Source organism: Bufo bufo, chromosome 3 (genome assembly GCF_905171765.1).
Source record: "Bufo bufo chromosome 3, aBufBuf1.1, whole genome shotgun sequence".
Taxonomy (NCBI): domain Eukaryota; kingdom Metazoa; phylum Chordata; class Amphibia; order Anura; family Bufonidae; genus Bufo; species Bufo bufo.
The window spans coordinates 627185757-627205257 of record NC_053391.1 but is presented as its reverse complement, the minus strand read 5'-3'; the positions used below and the strand labels follow the sequence as shown (position 1 = coordinate 627205257).

The 19501-nt window shown below is 44.9% G+C and overlaps 1 protein-coding gene across 8 annotated transcripts in view; it reads left to right on the top strand.

Annotated features, from left to right (window-relative positions):
• The window catches only part of FRY (FRY microtubule binding protein), a 294523-nt gene that overhangs the window by 116088 nt on the left and 158934 nt on the right, over positions 1-19501 (top strand). For all 8 annotated transcript variants that reach the window (XM_040426147.1, XM_040426153.1, XM_040426148.1 and 5 more), the window contains exon 3: positions 1881-1934. In XM_040426147.1, the coding sequence (XP_040282081.1) occupies positions 1881-1934 (54 nt within the window). The remainder of the gene's footprint in view (positions 1-1880; positions 1935-19501) is intronic.

Genomic DNA, 19501 nt, shown 5'->3' with positions numbered 1-19501 from the left:
TACTGGAGGCCATATCTCCAGAAGGATATAGATACTCTAGAGAGAGTTCAGAGAAGAGCTACTAAACTAGTACATGGATTGCAGGATAAAACTTACCAGGAAAGGTTAAAGGACCTTAATATGTATAGCTTGGAAGAAAGAAGAGACAGAGGGGATATGATAGAAACTTTTAAATACATAAAGGGAATCAACTCGGTAAAGGAAGAGAGCATATTTAAAAGAAGAAAAACTACCACAAGAGGACACAGTTTTAAATTAGAGGGGCAAAGGTTTAAAAGTAATATAAGGAAGTATTACTTTACTGAGAGAGTAGTGGATGCATGGAATAGCCTTCCTGCAGAAGTGGTAGCTGCAAATACAGTGAAGGGGTTTAAGCATGCATGGGATAGGCATAAGGCCATCCTTCATATAAGATAGGGCCGGGGGCTATCCATAGTATTCAGTATATTGGGCAGACTAGATGGGCCAAATGGTTCTTATCTGCCGACACATTCTATGTTTCTATGTTTCTATGTTTCCGATGCGCTCCCGTGCCCTGCGCTAAATCGCGCAGGCCACGGGCTCTTTTGTTTATCATAACACACTGCCGGGCGGAAGCTTCCGCCCGGCAGTGTGTTCGATGACGTCACCGGCTCTGATGGGCGGGCTTTAGTACTGCCCTAGCCGTTTTACTGGCCAGGGCAGCGCTAAATCCCGCCCCCATCAGTGCCGGTGATGTCACCCGGCTTCCTGGCAGCCCCATGGAGAGCCCGGTACATCACCGGATTTCCAAAAAATGCTTTAGCCCTGCGCGATTTAGCACAGGGCAAAGGTGAGCATCAGAGCATGAACTGCTCCAATGCTCAAGTCAGGGGGGCTGCCTGAGTGAAAATGGAGGAATGTCCAGGTTCAGCTCTGAACCCGGACAACCCCTTTAAATAATAAGTTAAAAAATAAAAATAAAAAAACATTTAAATATAAAAAGTTTAAATCACCACCCTTTCCCTATTTTACATACAAAAATATAACAATTAAAAAAATGGGGTATTGCCGTATCTGAAAATGTCTCAACAAAATTATTAAAAAAATTTCCTGTGCAGCGAACACCGTAATGGCATTTTTTTGGACAGTGATCAAAAAGTCATGTGTACCACAAAAATGGTATCAATAAAAACTACAGTTCGTCCTGAATAAAACAAGCCCTGATACAACTCTAGGGATGGAAATATAAAAATGTTATGGCAGTTAGAAAATAATGATGCAAATAAAATTTAGATTTCTTTTTTTCAAGTTTTTTTAAATTTGGTAAAGTTTGATATCACTATGTTTGTATTGAGCCGCAGATAAAAACGTTATGTCATTTTTAGCGCACAGTGAACACTGTGATATCAAAACCCCAAAAATCTTGGTGAAATAGTGTTGTTGTTTTTTTTTTCCAATTTAACCGCACAAATAATTTTTTCCTGTTTTCCAATAACAGACATGGTAAATTAAATGATGCTCTTAAAAATACAACTTCTCCTGCAAAAAAACAAGCCCTCAGAAAAATAAAAAAGTTATGGCAATTGGAACCTGGAGAGGAAAAAAATGAAAATGCTAAACCAAAAATGGGCCCGGTACTTAAGGGGTTAATCAATTGGAGACTCTTCTTTTTTTTATAGTAATAGTTGGTAGCTTTAGAAATATGTTGCTGTTTGTTGGAGATGTCTTTTGGTTCAAGTGTCATTTATAATTGCTCTGATGCACCATTCTTCAGACTGTGACCTTAGTACATAAGGTTCAGTAAATCTTGTTCTTCTGGAGAACTTACTTGGCGATGAGCGCAAAATCCTAGATATTTTATGCATTTTGTTAATGAAGCCAATGTGAAACCTGACCATTTTTTAATTTCTGCTTTATAGGAAAAACCCTTAACAAAATCCCTTCAAAGAGGAGAGGACCCCCTATTTGACCAAGTAAGTTGACGAATGAAGAATTGTGAGGTGGTAGAGTATCCCGCTGTGAGTACAGTGATGTATAGATGTGTTTTGATGTATATTTGGCTGTCTACATGCACATACAGGTATGGCAAGATTGAGTTTGCTTTAGGCTCAGATTTTTTTACGATTGAAAACCATGAAGTCCCAGATTGTGAAAACACACATTCAGCTGAATTCAGAATGACCTGAGACTTAAAGGGGTTGTCCGAGTAATTTTTTTGCTCTTTTGTATGTTCCTAACTAGGCAAATGAAAGGACTTTACAATTCACTTGCTTTATCTCCAGTTGCTGGTTTCTCAGACTTCACTGAGGGTCACATGACCTGTGATGTCAGCTTCTCTCCCTGCTCTGATGATTTGTGCACAAGCCTGAAAAAGTAGATATGTGTCTGTACACAAGACATCACTGTGCTGGCCGCGCCCCCTTCACTGCCGTCTGCTGCTTATTGCTCTCTTTGGATTCTTAAGGAAAAACATTACTGCTTCAGCTGCACAGACTCAGGGCTGAAGGCTTTACTGAGTAGCTGCAGGCAGTGAGGGGACAAATACTGGGAACAGGAGCTCACAGACTAGAGGTGTTCTGCACAAGAACAGGTAGGAAGAAGATCCTGTGTGTATCAGCAGTGTCATTGTACAGCTGGGACTTGTAGTCCTACACATACAACATGCTGCTGAGTCTCCCAGCAAGCAGACATGTCACTCAGGGCAGCACTTGTATTCACTCCCTTGGCAGGGCAGGGGGAGGGGGCAGAGATTGTTGTTGTTGCAGGTAAACAAAGCGCCAGAAGAGAACCAGGGAAATGAGGAAATAGATTTTTTTTTTTTTACCTAAAACGTGCTTAGCTCAGTTATATATTGCTGCCCATCAGATTTACAGTGCTATAAAAAAAAAAAATCATTACTTGGACAACGCCTTTAAAGGGCATCTGACACCAGTGACCTCCCTATCCAACTGTCTGCATGGACACATACACACACAGACAAAATTGCTGCTACTCTTCCGTTAAAGAGAAAATCAGACATTGCTTTTGAATTGTGGTTCAACAAAATAATTTATAAAACAAACGAATGAAACTGGGCTGGACAAAAATGACGGCACCCTTTAACTTAATATTTTGTTGCACAAGCTATTGAGGCAATCACTGTAATCTAACAATTTCTGTAACACTCAATGAGACTTTTGCACCTGTCCGCAGGTATTTTGAGCAAAATGCTCCAGCTGTCTCAGGTGTTTTGTGTCATAGTTTTGTTGGAGGCCAAGCTTTCTGTCACTAGGCAGCACACTTTGGTCCAGAATGCCTTGATAGTCTTGAGATTTCATTGTACCCTGCACAGATTCAAGACAACAGCCCCAAAACAAAACTGGGCCCCCTCCATGTTCTTCTCTTTTCTTTTCTTTTTTGAGTCTGTGAACATAAAAAAGCTTCATTAGTAAATTCTTAGCCGGAAGTGCCTATTTTCTTATACTCAGTGACGTATCGGGTCCCTTGCAGGCGAGCGAAGCCTCTTCTTCCGCTTCGCAGGGAGCCTGTTGACTTCACCGTCAGCCTAAGTAATTATGCAGAGCGCACGGAGGGGCGGTAACTAAGCTGGCAGACATTGTGCTAAGCCACGCCCCTCCGGTCCGGTGACGTCACCGGGCATGGAGCTTTCTAATGAATGAAGGAGGCAGATCACTATGCTACATAGAAAACTCCTCCCATGTAAAATACAGGCTAATGGGGCAGAAGGCTGGAGAATCAGGGGGGCGGATACATTGAAGAGTGGACTATGTGCGGCAGAATATGTATGAGGGGGCGGGTGCAGGGACGAGTTTTCTAGTTGAAACCAGGAGATGCCGCGCTGCGCTGGGACCCACAGTGCAGTGCGGCATGAAGTCATCACACACATGAACATCAATGTCAACAATCTGTTGGGGACCGTAGGAGCCATTCAGAAGTGTAAAAAATACCTAAAAACATCGGGAGAACCTTGACTCGGCTAGTAATAGTGAGTAAAGTATTTTTAAAAAAAATAATTTGGATCCCGGACAGGCCCTTTTAAGAAAAAGTATCTTGACTAAGGAACAAGACCCTCTGATCAACAAAAGAAAAACTGTGTTTTAATAAGGTGAACCACAGCTATGTAAGCAGCTATCAAATAGACAGCGATGTGCTTGGTGGGCAGAGAGAAGGCTTCGGCGCTACTGCCAACGTCAGTGCCTCCTCAAACAGCTGATTGGTGGGGTCCTGGGTGTGGACCCTCACGATCACTAACAATATCTCAGAAAATCCCTTTAAACTTCAGCCAATCCCTACCCTATTACTCTAATACCAACTCAACCCACTCCACTGGCTCAGCTAATTAACCCCTTCTTTAATCCTGTCATGTCGGGCCTGCTCTAAGCTGCGCTCTCTTATACCTATTCTAAACACTGTATGATACTTTTTTTAAATTGCATTCGAAGTGTACCTGCATAGTATATGAATTAGGTAGTCTGCAGGACTTCTTCTATTCAGCTCCTATCCAACCTCCAGCTTTTTGACTGAGATCTTTGTTCTTTTCCACTTCTTGCCCGTTGCTTCTGAAATCTCGGGAGACCAGAGGAGGAGCAGGCACTGTAGTTCTGTAAAGCTGGGCTTGTGTACAGGGTGGTTACATCAAGCAGACTTTTGTGGACAGATCCAGACAAAATCTCGGTCACCCTTGCTCCCCTGATTCATGAATTTGCTGAACTTTTTCAGGATGAAGCTTCCTGATGGGCATCGTCTAATTTACATGTGACTCGGGAGCGCACGTAAAATTGCAAAGATGTCAAACATTGAATACCGAGGAGCGATTTCTTTGCTCTACATCCCAGTATGATTGGTTTGGGTGACAAAACTGAGATGATCGGTTCTCTATGAATGTCGTCGGCCCCATACATACTACCATAGCCGGTATAGATGTGATATGAGGAGCTATGGCATTTCAGGAGCAGAAGCTAGGAGTAGATTGTAACAGAGAATATATTTTTCTACTCCTCCTTGTTATGGCTCAGAAAGTTGCATCAAAAGCTGTACTGTGTAATCATGGCCTTCATAAAGCACCGGGTGCAGGTCGAGGCCAAAATCCTGGTTTTATTGACCGAAGTCCAGTGGGGCAGAGGAACTTGTATATAATGTTGTATCCACAGTCATTGAACATGTGCCCAAAACCCATGTCAGTTTTGGCACGTTGGTATAGTTCTAGCTCGGCTTTAATGAAAGGAGTCATTTGTTCTTGCAAATCAATTAAGTATGTTCCTCCTTTCCTCCTTCATTGCTGTTCTTGAGCAGAACCCTTCTCCAGTCTGGTGGCTTTTTCAGATACGGCGACCATGAAGTAAACAGTCTCACTGGGCCAACTATAATAATGGCTTTGCTTATTGAAGAACAGGATTTCTCTTTTTCTTTTTTTGCACTGACTTGTTGGTATAAGAGTCCTGGCTGGAATTAAAAAACTTCCCCTTGAATTAGTGATCTTATCACATTCACAGCTTTGGCCAAAGATAAATTACTTTGACCTCACCAGAATGATGTTGGATTGAGAGACTTAGTGTGTGAAGTCGAACCATTAAAGTATTGTACAAAAACATAAAGGGGCAAGGTTTTTAGAGGCCAGTGTGCTTTTCCTTTTTAGCAGTCGGATACTAAGCGGGCATATGGCTTTAGGGGGTGCATAGGTCAGTTTGGGTCCTAGTTCCTAGGGGCATAGGTGAAAGGTTTGGTATGAGGCCCTGCACTTTCTAATTAACCCCAACATTTACCATGAACCCTGCCTCCCTACCAAATATCAACCAGCCCTTGGCCTTTTCTCAAAAGGCAGGATTTGAAGGGGCGGGTGGTTTCCTGAGCCCATGACTCAGGATTTGAAGGGGTGGCTGGTTTCCTGAGCTCATGGCCCAGAGGTGCCTTGCTGCCCCTGTGACATCGCCCCTTTCAGGTTCATCTTGAGTCGCTACTGTGTGTTCGCAAGAGAAATGGTTTGGTGGTGGGTTCCAGTGTACAGGGGTGGACGGCAAAGCGCTCATCAGGGGGTTCTGTGAACTCACACATTTTTCGCACTCCTATTTATAGAAATACCTATTCTCATTCACAGTAGGGATCAGAATAGGACATTCTATAATTTGCGGAACAGGAAAGTGGATATGTGAAAAATACAAACGTGTGCATTGCCCAATAGAAATGAATGGACCAGTGTGGCATCTTCAAAACACATGGCTAGCACATGGATGGAAAATACAGTCAAGTGCATGAAGCGTAACCAGGGGAAGGGGATGAGAATTCAGATGTGTCATGTTCTGTGTTTTCAGGTTCTAGTTTAGCCTTGGGTCAGAGTCCGGCTCAGACTGGCCCACAGGGGTACAGGTGAATCCGCTGGTCGGGCCCCTAGTCTCCCACCCCCTACACAAGTGGCACATCACACAGTAGACTTGCTGCACTACATACATATATTCAATGTAGAGCACCTCAACCAGCCTATGTTCATATAAAAACTGGGTAGATTATTAAAGAAACTCCCCAGCTTATTATTATAGACATGAACAGAGCTGAGATGTCTTCTAGGTATAGAGGAAAGCTGCCAGTGTCCTCTTCTCCCCAGGACCTACCTTCTCAAAGTTGCTGCAGGGACCCCCATAATCAATCATCTGGTAGCATCTTGCTGATTGTGTGAGCAGGTGATATTTTAATGTATCTGTATGGTGGGCCCCCAAAATAAATTTTACTGGTTGTTCCTAGGCTCCCCAGTCCGACACTGGTCATAGTAATAAATGTGTCAGAGGATTGGGAGGTTTCCCAGGGTCCCCAGATTTGGGGACATTTTTGAGCAGTTCCAGGAGGATAGAGCACCAATTTCTTCCAGGTGGTAAAGCAGTTTGACTTTTCCTAACCATTGTGGAATGGTGGGACACGTCATTGTCCTCCACATTGGGGAAAACCCGAAGCTTAGCACTAGGAATAAGGTGTGAACTTAACATACCGTATTTGTCTGACCCCTTACATGTTTAATTAGGGCGTTTAAAAAACTGTCTTGGGGGCTTACCTACCAAAACTTCTTTGCTGTATATTGTCCTGCTTGCTGGAATTATTGTATGGATGGATTATTGTTTGGAGATGGATTATATACAGTGTAAGGGCTCATGCACACGTTCGTTGCCTGTTTTGTAGTCTGCAAATTGTGGATCCTCAAAACACGGATACCGTCTGGGCCATCATAGAACAGTTCAATCCCTGTCCGCAACGCGGACAAGAATAGAACATGTTCTCTATTTTTGCGGATGTCACAGAACGGACATACGGATGCGCTCAGCACACTGTTTGCTGTCCGCATCTTTTGCGGCCCCATTGAAATGAATGGGTCCGCATACGACCCACAAAAAATACGTTCATGTGCATGAGCCATAACAGAGGAGGTTGATCATATGGTCTCTCCATTTCTACTCAGTATGGGCTTCTTTGTAACTTTTTATGGAAGAAACTTTAAATATAGCAGAATTTTATAACACATGATTTCCTAGAGCTGGAAATACAAAAATGGCTGGGGCACAAAACTACCAGAAATAGATTCCTCCCACACGTTTCCCACTGTTACTAGACCGCTCATTCATTCAGTTGTGAAGACTCATGTACAGCGACCCTGGAGACACCTAGGACTATGACGGCCTCGGCGTGTGCCAGGAAGAGTTTGCTGCCTAAAAAATCGGCTTAATGTATTTAGGGGAAGCAGAAATATCCATCATAAATTCACTGTAAAATATCTGACCCCGAAGTATAAAGTGCACATTCTGCACTAATGTTGGTTGTATGAAATGACCCCAGTCTTGAAGATTTTTTCTTTTTCTTACTCGATTATAAATAATTCGGGTCTGGCTCTCTATTAATATTCCGAACCGATCTCATCTGATATCCCTTATCAGACTAAAGTTTATATACAGTATAAAATATTTCATCGTACGTAAAGAAGAGTTGAGTATGGATGACTTTTTTGAATTTAAGAATTTTTATTTATTTTTTCCCCTTCTTCCGCCCGAGCTCCCACCAGGACATTCTTGTGGTTTTATAATTACGTTTGGATATAATTGTTTAATGACGATATTTTTATAGATTGAAGTAATGATGGAAATTAAACAAAATATATTTAAAAAAAAAACTATGAACCCCTCCAATGTTTTTGCTCACAGCTAATTGCCGTATATAAGGAAAAAGGGCATTTCTTCTTTGATTGGAAATTTGGTGTTAATCTCTGTGTTCCTACAGCCAAAATCAGTTGAGGTCACTTTTGAAGTAGCTTCTCTGCAGCAGAGGAGTATCTCTCACTAGGTACTGCTACTTCTTAAATAGCATTGCACATAAGACTTTGCACATATAGAGTTCTTTCACTCTGAATCCAAAGTGGAAACCGCATTGGAATCAGCATGGAAAAAAAGCCTCAAATCAGCTTCTCTAGACGCGGCCAAGACCAAGCCCTGCTGTGGTTTTTGCACTGGAAAGAGCGCTGAGACCACGACTGGTGGCCACACACTGTTTATCCCCATTGAGTGTGGCTAATCGGTGTGCGGAATGCAGTAGAACCTGCGGCAGAAACCCAAGGTTCAGCCTCTGCTTTCTGCCATGGCTTCGACAGGCAAATTACTTGTCGGATTTTTCCAATGGGTATTTTGCCCGTGTAAATGTACCCAAAGGGGGGTTTCCAGCCTCTCGATATTGATGAACTATATCAGATCCGAGGGGGTCAGACACCTGGCATACCCCACCGATCAGCCATTTTGGACAGCTGCCAATGGCAGAAACAAAACATTGGATGTTGCTGGTAGCAGGAGCAGGGCCGGATTAACGTAGGGGCGGATGGAGCTGCAGCTCCAGGCCCCTGCATGAAAATAGGCCCAGCAGCCCGCATACAGGGCCGCACTGGCACGGCCCGTTAGGCCGGTAGCCTTGACTGCTGCATGGCCGGCCGTGCCGACAGTGAGGAGGCTCCTTGACTGGTGCAGTATTACACAAAGGGACTGACAGAGAGAGGAGCCCATCCCCCGGCCCCGCCCCCAACAGCAGGCTCCAGCACGGACATTGCCCGGAGCCTGACTCCTCCCACACATGTGACTGATCACATGATCATGACATCACGGAAGGTCCTTCAGCCTGCTAGCTGCTGCTTGTGCAGAGCTGTCATCCGGCTGTTCAGGGCTGTGTATCAGGTAGGACTCGGAGGCTGAGTACAGAGTACAGTCATAGCACACATCCCCTATAACAGTGCATCATCCATAGGTCCCCCATAACAGTGCCAACCACAGATCCCCATAACAATGCCATCCACAGATCCCCATAACAGTGCCAGCCACAGATCCTCCATAACAGTACCATCCACAGATCCCCATGACAGTGCCATCCACAGATCCTCCATAACAGTGCCATCCACAGATCCCCATAACAGTGCCATCCACAGATCCCCTCTATAACAGCGTGATCCACAGATCCCCCATAACAGTGCCAACCACAGATCCTTCATAACAGTGCCATCCACAGATCCCAATAACAGTGCCATCCACAGATCCCCATAACAGTGTCATCCACAGATCCCAATAACAGTGCCATCCACAGATCCTCCATAACAGTGCCATCCACAGATCCCCCATAACAGTGCCATCCACAGATCCCCTCCATAACAGCGTGATCCACAGATCCCCCATAACAGTGCCAACCACAGATCCTTCATAACAGTGCCATCCACAGATCCCAATAACAGTGCCATCCACAGATCCTCCATAACAGTGCCATCCACAGATCCCCCATAACAGTGCCATCCACAGATCCCCTCCATAACAGCGTGATCCACAGATCCCCCATAACAGTGCCAACCACAGATCCTTCATAACAGTGCCATCCACAGATCCTGTATAACAGTGCCATCCACAGATCCTGTATAACAGTGCCATCCACAGATCCTTCATAACAGTGCCATCCACAGATCCCCTCCATAACAGCGTGATCCACAGATCCCCCATAACAGTGCCAACCACAGATCCTTCATAACAGTGCCATCCACAGATCCCCATAACAGTGTCATCCATAGATCCCCTCCATAACAGCGTGATCCACAGATCCCCCATAACAGTGCCAACCACAGATCCTTCATAACAGTGCCATCCACAGATCCTGTATAACAGTGTCATCCACAGATCCCAATAACAGTGCCATCCACAGATCCTCCATAACAGTGCCATCCACAGATCCCCCATAACAGTGCCATCCACAGATCCCCTCCATAACAGCGTGATCCACAGATCCCCCATAACAGTGCCAACCACAGATCCTTCATAACAGTGCCATCCACAGATCCCAATAACAGTGCCATCCACAGATCCTCCATAACAGTGCCATCCACAGATCCCCCATAACAGTGCCATCCACAGATCCCCTCCATAACAGCGTGATCCACAGATCCCCCATAACAGTGCCAACCACAGATCCTTCATAACAGTGCCATCCACAGATCCCCATAACAGTGTCATCCATAGATCCCCTCCATAACAGCGTGATCCACAGATCCCCCATAACAGTGCCAACCACAGATCCTTCATAACAGTGCCATCCACAGATCCTGTATAACAGTGTCATCCACAGATCCCAATAACAGTGCCATCCACAGATCCTCCATAACAGTGCCATCCACAGATCCCCCATAACAGTGCCATCCACAGATCCCCTCCATAACAGTGTGATCCACAGATCCCCCATAACAGTGCCAACCACAGATCCTTCATAACAGTGCCATCCACAGATCCCAATAACAGTGCCATCCACAGATCCTCCATAACAGTGCCATCCACAGATCCCCCATAACAGTGCCATCCACAGATCCCCTCCATAACAGCGTGATCCACAGATCCCCCATAACAGTGCCAACCACAGATCCTTCATAACAGTGCCATCCACAGATCCTGTATAACAGTGCCATCCACAGATCCTGTATAACAGTGCCATCCACAGATCCTTCATAACAGTGCCATCCACAGATCCCCTCCATAACAGCGTGATCCACAGATCCCCCATAACAGTGCCAACCACAGATCCTTCATAACAGTGCCATCCACAGATCCCAATAACAGTGCCATCCACAGATCCCCATAACAGTGTCATCCATAGATCCCCTCCATAACAGCGTGATCCACAGATCCCCCATAACAGTGCCAACCACAGATCCTGTATAACAGTGCCATCCACAGATCCTGTATAACAGTGCCATCCACAGATCCTGTATAACAGTGCCATCCACAGATCCTGTATAACAGTGCCATCCACAGATCCCCCATAACAGTGCCATCCGCAGATCCCCCATAACAGTGCAGGGGTGTGGAAATTTTTAAAAAAACTACTTGTCGAAGGACTAAAGCGGGGGCTCGATCTACTTGTCCCTTATGACAACCTACTTGTCCTGATACAAAAAATAATTTTAAATCAAAACCTTATTTCAATGCACCGCCACGCTTTCTTATGCAGGGATGGGTGGCTGGCTTGCGTTCCAGTCTTTGTGGTGTGAAATGACTCTAAGTTTAGTCCTCGTTCACACCAGATGATTCTGTCCAGAATGCCTACATCGTGGCCGGCTCACTATGTTGTGGGGCAGGAGGGGGCGTGACAATCCATTGAAGTGAATGGCACCTTAGCCACAGGCGCAGGCGATCGGATGCACGGGATCGCAAGGCACAATTATGCCTGAGGTCCGGTCACAAGGCTGCTTGCAGCATTTTGTTTGGACTGGACCGCAGGCATAATGTGCCTTGCGATCCTGTGCAGCCAATCGCATTGCAGCCGTTGGGCATGGTTATGGTGCCAATCACTTCAACAGACCACTACACCCCTTCCTGCCTCACAATATAGTTAGCCGGCCGCAATGCGGTGCAGGGCATTCTGGACAGAATCAGGCCGGAACACACTGCCTGGTGTGAACGAGGCCTTAATGTGATCACTCTTGCTAATCTTAGCACATTACTACCCGTACCTCTAGGTGGTTTAGGCAAACTAGCTGCTGATGTGGCATGGAAAGGACCCCCCTCACCTTCCCAGTTTGACAACACATGCAGAAAGGGGGTCCTCTGAGGGGTGCTGGCAGAGGTGAAAGTTCTATCAATGCCCCTGGCTCTGTAACGGCTGTCACTGCTCCTCCCCTCCAGCTCTGTAATTTCTTCTTCCCCACGCTGTCACTACACCACGCCCCCCCTTCCCACTCTGTCACCGCGGCTGCGTCACTGCTCTTAGAGATGGGAAGTTCGGATCTTTTTCATGAATCGGATCTTCGGTTCACTTCCTGAGCCGGCAGAAGCAAGTGAACTGAAGATCAATGCGCATGCTCAGCTCATCGAATCTTCGGTTCACTTGCTGAGGCCACTTTCACACTAGCGTTCAGAGCGGGTCCGTCTGATGTTTCATCAGACGGATCCGCTCCTATAATGCAGACGTTCGCATCCGTTCAGAACGGATCCGTCTGCATTATAACTTAGAAAAATTTCTAAGTCTGAAAGTAGCCTGAACGGATCCGTCCAGACTTTACATTGAAAGTCAATGGGGAACGGATCCGCTTGAAGATTGAGCCATATGGTGTCATCTTCAAGCGGATCCGTCCCCATTGACTTACATTGTAAGTCTGGACGGATCCGCTCGCCTCCGCACGGCCAGGCGGACACCCGAACGCTGCAAGCAGCGTTCAGGTGTCCGCTCACTGAGCGGAGGCTGAACGCCGCCAGACGGATGCATTCTGAGCGGATCCGCCTCCACTGAGAATGCATTGGGGCCAGACGGATGCGTTCGGGGCCGCTCGTGAGCCCCTTCAAACGGAGCTCACGAGCGGACACCTGAACGCAGGTGTGAAAGTAGCCTGAGTTGGCTCTCAAGTGAACCGAAGGTCAGGAGGGACTGGCTCCTGGCAAACACAGCTCTGCTGCAGTGAATGCAGTGGAGCAGACTGTGATGTAGTGGCTATAGTTATTGCAGGGACTCAGATAATTGTCTGAGAGTTTATTAGTTAAAAGAATGGTGTCACTGAGTCCCTACCAGGCTTCCTGCTCTGCTACACTGCTGCATGCACCCTGTACACACACAGCTCTGCTACATGCTATACTAGCTCTGCTACATGCTCCCCCCCCCCCCCATGGGGGTTCTACAAAAGAGCTATTGTGGGGCAAAATTCATATTCGTGTTTTAAAATGAATGCTTTCTCCTATTATAAACAAGTAAATAAGGACACAACGCTGTGGGGCTGGTGTGCAACTTTTTCCAGGGCTGGTTTTTATCCCCAGTCCGGCCCTGCCCGCATAGGCCAACCGGAGCTAGGCCCGCATAGGCCGCCTCGCTGAGGTTGCCTGGCGGCCGCCCCGCAACCCTTTAGTAGGACCGAACTGTGCCGACTGTCAGATGATGACAGGGCCGGCGCGCAAGGAGAAATCTCCCAGGCCGGCCCTTTACAGAACTCACCAGGACAGTGACAGCTGACAGATCAGGTGACAGGTCAGCTGTGCACGCCGCGCTGCGTCGTCACGTCAGACTCCTCCCCTGGGGCCTAGGCCATGCCGTAAAGTGAAAGACCGTGACGGCTGCTGCGCGCGGGAAGTTCAAAATTCTTCCTGCATGGAGTCAGGGGTGCTGCCGGCGGTGAGTCGCGTTCAGCAGCCTTCAGTGTACTGCCCAGAAAACAACTCATAGGCGGTAAGTAAATCAGCATTGGCTCACCTCACCTATTATACTGTATACTTTATACATGTCATTCAGGAGCATGGAAAAGCTGGGTGATGATTTTTTTCACCTAGCTTTTCCATGCTCCTGAATTGCATATCTGCTTATAGTCATATATATCTTTATAATAGCTGAGCCTGATCTATTATAAACAGATATGCCATTCAGGAGCATGGGAAAGCTAAGTGAGAACTAGTCACCTAGCTCTTCAATGCTCCTGAGTGGTATATCTGCTTATAATAGATCAGGTATTACAAACAGATATGCCTAAAGGCAGATCTGCCATTCAGGAGCATGGAAAAGCTAGGTGACTGTTTCTCACCTAGCTTTTCCATGCTCCTGAATGGCAGATCTGCATATAATAGCTTGGCTATTATAAACATGTATGCATATAAGCAGATATGCCATTCAGGAGCATGGAAAAGCTAGGTGACTATTTCTTGCCTACCTATCTTTTCCAAGCTCCTCAATGGCATATCTGCTTATAATAGATTAGCTTTTATAAACACATATGCCATTCAGGAGCTTGGAAAAGCTAGACGTGAATAGCTTTTTCATGCTCCTGAATGACATATCCAGCAGCACTAGTTAACTCCTTGGGGGGTGGCTATACATAATACAGCCATCTATATAGATGGCTGTATATTTAAACTGTGGCCAGAGATGTACACTTAGGCTAAGTTCACACAGCAGATTTTTCACACGCAAACCCGTGCGTAAATCTGCTTCAAAATTACGCATGAACTTTAGTCCAATAGACTTGAATGGGATTACGCAGACCCGTTCACACTTCAAACTTTATGCATGCGTATTTTCACATGTGTAATTTTGCGTAAATTCACACTTTATTTGTGCTATAAAAAGTTGCTCTGCGTTGCGTTTTCATTTTCTATAAAAAGGCCCATTAAAATCTTCTGCACCAGGCCCATGATGCTCTTAATCCGGCCCTGAGCAGGAGGGTCTGTCCGCTGAGTAGTGGCCGTGCCATTGTACTGATGCTCAGTTCCCATTCACGTCTACTTCCAGAAAACTCCTTAAAGGGGTCCTCCGGGAATTAAGAAAAGGAAAATACTTAAATATTACTTCATTATAAATACAGATGATAAGATCTTTAGCTGAATCTCTGTAGGAAGGGAGTTCATGAGGCGATGTGGCTGATGAGCAGCAGCACTTGTATGTAGTCTCCATTACCACAGTCTGTCCTGTCCGTCCTCTCTGTACTTCATTTCTCCTCATGAACTCCATTCCCACAAAGATTCAGCTAAATATCATATTAAACTGTATTCAGGATCATAATCCCTGACAAGCAGAGCAGAGAGGAGGATGAGGCAGCTTTTTACCTCAGAGTTGTGAAGTAACTTATCCTGCTGTGTGATTAGGACAGGTTTTGTGTGTGCGAATAGGACAGCGGCCATTTTGTTTCTCCTAATCATTGTTCCCTAGACAAAACGAGCCATTATAACTAATGAAAGGTATTTGGTAATATATTTATAATAAAGTAATATTTACGTATTTTAATTTTCCTCACTTGGCCCCTCCTCTCTCTAACCATTGCTTACAGAGAGCTCCTCCAGCAGGCCATGTATTGCACAGTCAACTTCAACAAGAAAACATATAGCTAGCAGCTGCTTCCCCTGCCAATAAATTGCTGATCACCTGATTAATCTAAAATGGGGTTGTCATATCTTTGTTTTTCTTTTTAACTTGGGCTACTGAAATACACACACAGGTTTTGTATGGACATATACATATAGTTATTGACTAGTTATTTATTGTCTTCTATTACTGTAATTTAATGCATATTACCTTTTTTTTTGTTTTTATTCTACATGTTGTGAGTATCCATTCCTGCATTTTACACAGCTTTTGGCTGAACAGCCATTTCTCCTGACACCCATAGCTTAGCTGAGTGTGCATAATTCTCAGTAGGGAGAGAGGGTTAACTTAAAGAGATTGTGCCATCAGAAAATGTCCTATTGTTTAACATATTTTTGAAGACTTGTGCGCTGCGTGAAAATCGCAGCATGTTCTATATTCTGCGTTTTTCACGCAACACAGGCCCCATAGAAGTGAATGGGGCTGCGTGAAAATCGCAAGCAAGTGCGGATGCGGTGCGATTTTCACGCACGGTTGCTAGGAGACGATCGGGATGGGGACCCGATCATTATTATTTTCCCTTATAACATGGTTATAAGGAAAAATAATAGCATTCTGAATACAGAATGCTAAGTAAAATAGGGCTGGAGGGGTTAAAAAAAATTAATAATATTTAACTCACCTTAATCCACTTGTTCGCGCTGCCCGTCATCTCTTCTGTCTTCTTCTTTGCTGTGTACAGGAAAAAGGCCTGTGGTGACATCACTTCAGTCATCACACGGTCCATCACCATGGTAAAAGATCATGTGATGGACCATGTGATGACTGGAGTGACGTCACCACAGGTCCTTTTCCTGTACACAGCAAAGAAGAAGACAGAAGAGAACCCAGCTGCACGAACAAGTTGATTAAGGTGAGTTAAATTTTTTATTTTTTTTTATTAACCCCTCCAGCCCTATTGTACTATGCATTCTGTATTCAGAATGCTATTATTTTCCCTTATAACCATGTTATAAGGTAAAATAATACAATCTACACAACCCCGATCCCAAACCCGAACTTCTGTGAAGAAGTTCGGGTTTGGGTACCAAACATGCCGATTTTTCTCACGTTCGTGCAAAACGCATTACAATGTTTTGCGCTCGCGCGGAAAAATCGTGCATATTCCCGCAACGCACCCGCACCTTTTCCCGCAACGCCCGTGTGAAACCAGCCTAAATGTCGTCTTCTACGAAAATGGAAACAGCTAAAACTTTAGGCTCTAAAGTTGTTGTTTTTTTGTTTTTAGACTTGCACAGTACTGGATCTATTCACATTTCAATCGTTTTAGTATTTTTTTTCAGGGCAATAATATAGTAAATTCCGTTATAAGGCAGTCTGATCCATTAGGCTGCATTCGCATCTCCGGTGAACATTTCTGGCAAGTTGTTTCAGCAGAGATCTGGCATTGCCGGATTCAACAGATCACTGCTGGATCCCTATTGACAATAATGTGATCCGGCTGCTTTGCGCAGCATATTTTGTCCAGCCGACTCCTAGATCATCGGTAACGGAGATGTGAAAGCAGCCTTAGGATTTGTCAGTATCTGTGTTACAGCATTTAGACGGCCGTATGCTGTCCGCAAAAATGCGGATCTGTTTTTTTTCCGGACAGTTCAGCATGTCTGCAAAAATAACGGATAGCATTCCGTATTTTTACGGACCCATAGACTTCAATGGGGCCACATCCTGATTTTCACTGACGAGTATAGGACATGTTTCATTTGTTTTGCGTAGCCGTGGAATGGAAGAAAAGGACTCCATAGAAGTGAATGGATCAGCATCTAATCCGAAAAAAAAACAGTATATGGTCGTCTGAATGAACCCTCATAGGCTAAGATGAAGCCAGATTATGGAGAGCGCCCTGTCCGCACAGCCTGATGTGTCATATTTAGAAATAATTCTAATGCCAACCTATATTACAGGATAATCCTATACCAGACGAGAATATTCACATGCCGGGGAGGACGATGTTCTAAACGAGTATGGGAAAAGGAAATGGTTTACAGCAATTCACATAAATTGCTTCCCACCTTTTGCCCTCTGCTCCCTGTGCTTGGATATTTAGCTTATTCCCCTCTCCGCTCGGTATTTTTAGCTCTATGATTTAGTTCCATGTGATCCACCCAGGACTTTATTACATCATGACTATAAGCAGCTTTGTACAAAGGTACTTTCTGGGTGGATATACAAGCCACTTATAACAGAGGAAAAAGGAAAATCTGTATAGGGGCTGCAGTCAATGTTTCATCACCGATGACGTCATCCTTTCATCTCAGACGTGACCAGAACGCTGGGTAGATGATAACAGCCTCGACACAAAAAGATAGACGACGCTGTGAACTGCCCGAAGCTTAGCCAGACACTTGAACGACGTCTCGCAGCGATGAAGACATTTGGCAGCCTGTTAATGGCAATGTGCACAGGACTTAATGAGGTCAGAAAAGGAAGAACTGGTTATCTTCCTAATGTTCTGTTCCTCAGAGATGGACTTTCTTCTCCTCTGTGCTCATTTTACATTGGATTCTAATGGGAATTGGGTTTCTAAGGAAAACACCAAAGAAACTCGGTGAAACTTGTTTGCTTTTATCTTTAATGGTTCAGTCATTTTTCATTCCAGCCTTTTGATTATTCTTGTGTAACCGACTGTCGTGCATCGTCAAAGTCATTCCGTGTTTTTATAGGCACACCAGCCGGTATGAGGTTCGTGAGATACTTCCACCAAATAACTCATTGATTCGACAAGTTAAAGAGGACTTGTCCAAAATGGAGGTGACCGTTTTCCTTTAAAGGGGTGGTCTCACTTCGTGCTTGCACACTATAGGAAAAAAGTGCCGACCTGTGTGCGGTCCCACAGTCCTGGCCACTAAATAGGCTGGTGCTTTTTCCTATAGTGTGCAACCACCACTGATGGATAGCAGGGTGGTCGTAACGCTGAAAACGAGCGGTGTATAATGTGATGGAAAAATGAAGCAAGTCAGCAAAGGAGGCAATATGGACAATCACAATACATTAGTAAGTGCCTTCTATTAACTTTCGCTGCATAATAAATCCTATATTTTTTTTAAGTGAGACAACCCCTTTAAAAAGGACCTGTCACCTCTCCTGACGTGCTGGTAACACCCATCTGGACCCTCGTTGCACACTGGTTGCAATTCATAACTTCTAGTAGAAATAATAAAGGTCATAAGAATAGATGTTGCAGAATCGTTAGTCCATGAGGAATACAAGTAGTTACTAAACAGACATGTCGAGAGAGGTGACTGGTCCACCTGTACAGTTGCCTATGTAACACCTAAAGGTTCTTAGATACTTCATGTGCCCCCACCTTAAAGTCCGAAATAAGTTATTCATTCGATTGCCTGGGGTCCACCTCCATCTTCAGTTCTTAAAGGGGTCTTGCCACGTCAGCAAATAGCATTTATTATGCAGAGAAAGTTTCCATGGTCACGACCACCCTGCAGTCCAGCAGTGGCCGTGCTTGTGCACTATAGTAGAAAAGCACCAGCCTACATGAGCTCCCACGGTCCAGGCCACCAGAGATGCCGGCACTTTTTCCTATAGTGTGCAAGCACGACCACCACTGCTGGATTGCAGGGTGGTCATAACCATGGATACGAGCAGTGTGTTATGTGATGGAAAAAATTAATCCAGCCAGCAAAGGAGACAATATGGATAATCACAATACATTAGTAGGTGCCTTGTATTAACTTTCTCTACATGATAAATGGATGCGGACAGCACACATATAACATTCGTGTGCTGTCCACATTTTTTTGCGGCCCCATAGAAATGAATGGGTCTACATTTGATCAGTAAAAAGTGTGTGGGAGGAAACCGGAGGAAACCCACACAAACACGGGGAGAACATACAAACTCCATGCAGATGTTCTACATGGTCAGATTCCAACCCAGGACCTCCTTGCTGCAAAGCACCAGTGCTAACCACTGAGCCACCATTCGTCGATTTGTTAAAAGGGGTTAGGCTTTGAAGGCTGTATGATGATCTGCGCCTGCTTATGTAACACAGGTAAAATAATTTGGACACCAAACCGTTAAAAGCAATTTGTCGTCCTGTTATGTGCCTGCGAGATTCCGAATTCAATATTGAAGACCCTCCTGCAAAAAGAGCATTTCATGGCACAAAAATGACAAAATCCTTTTTTTTTTTTTTTTTCTGCTC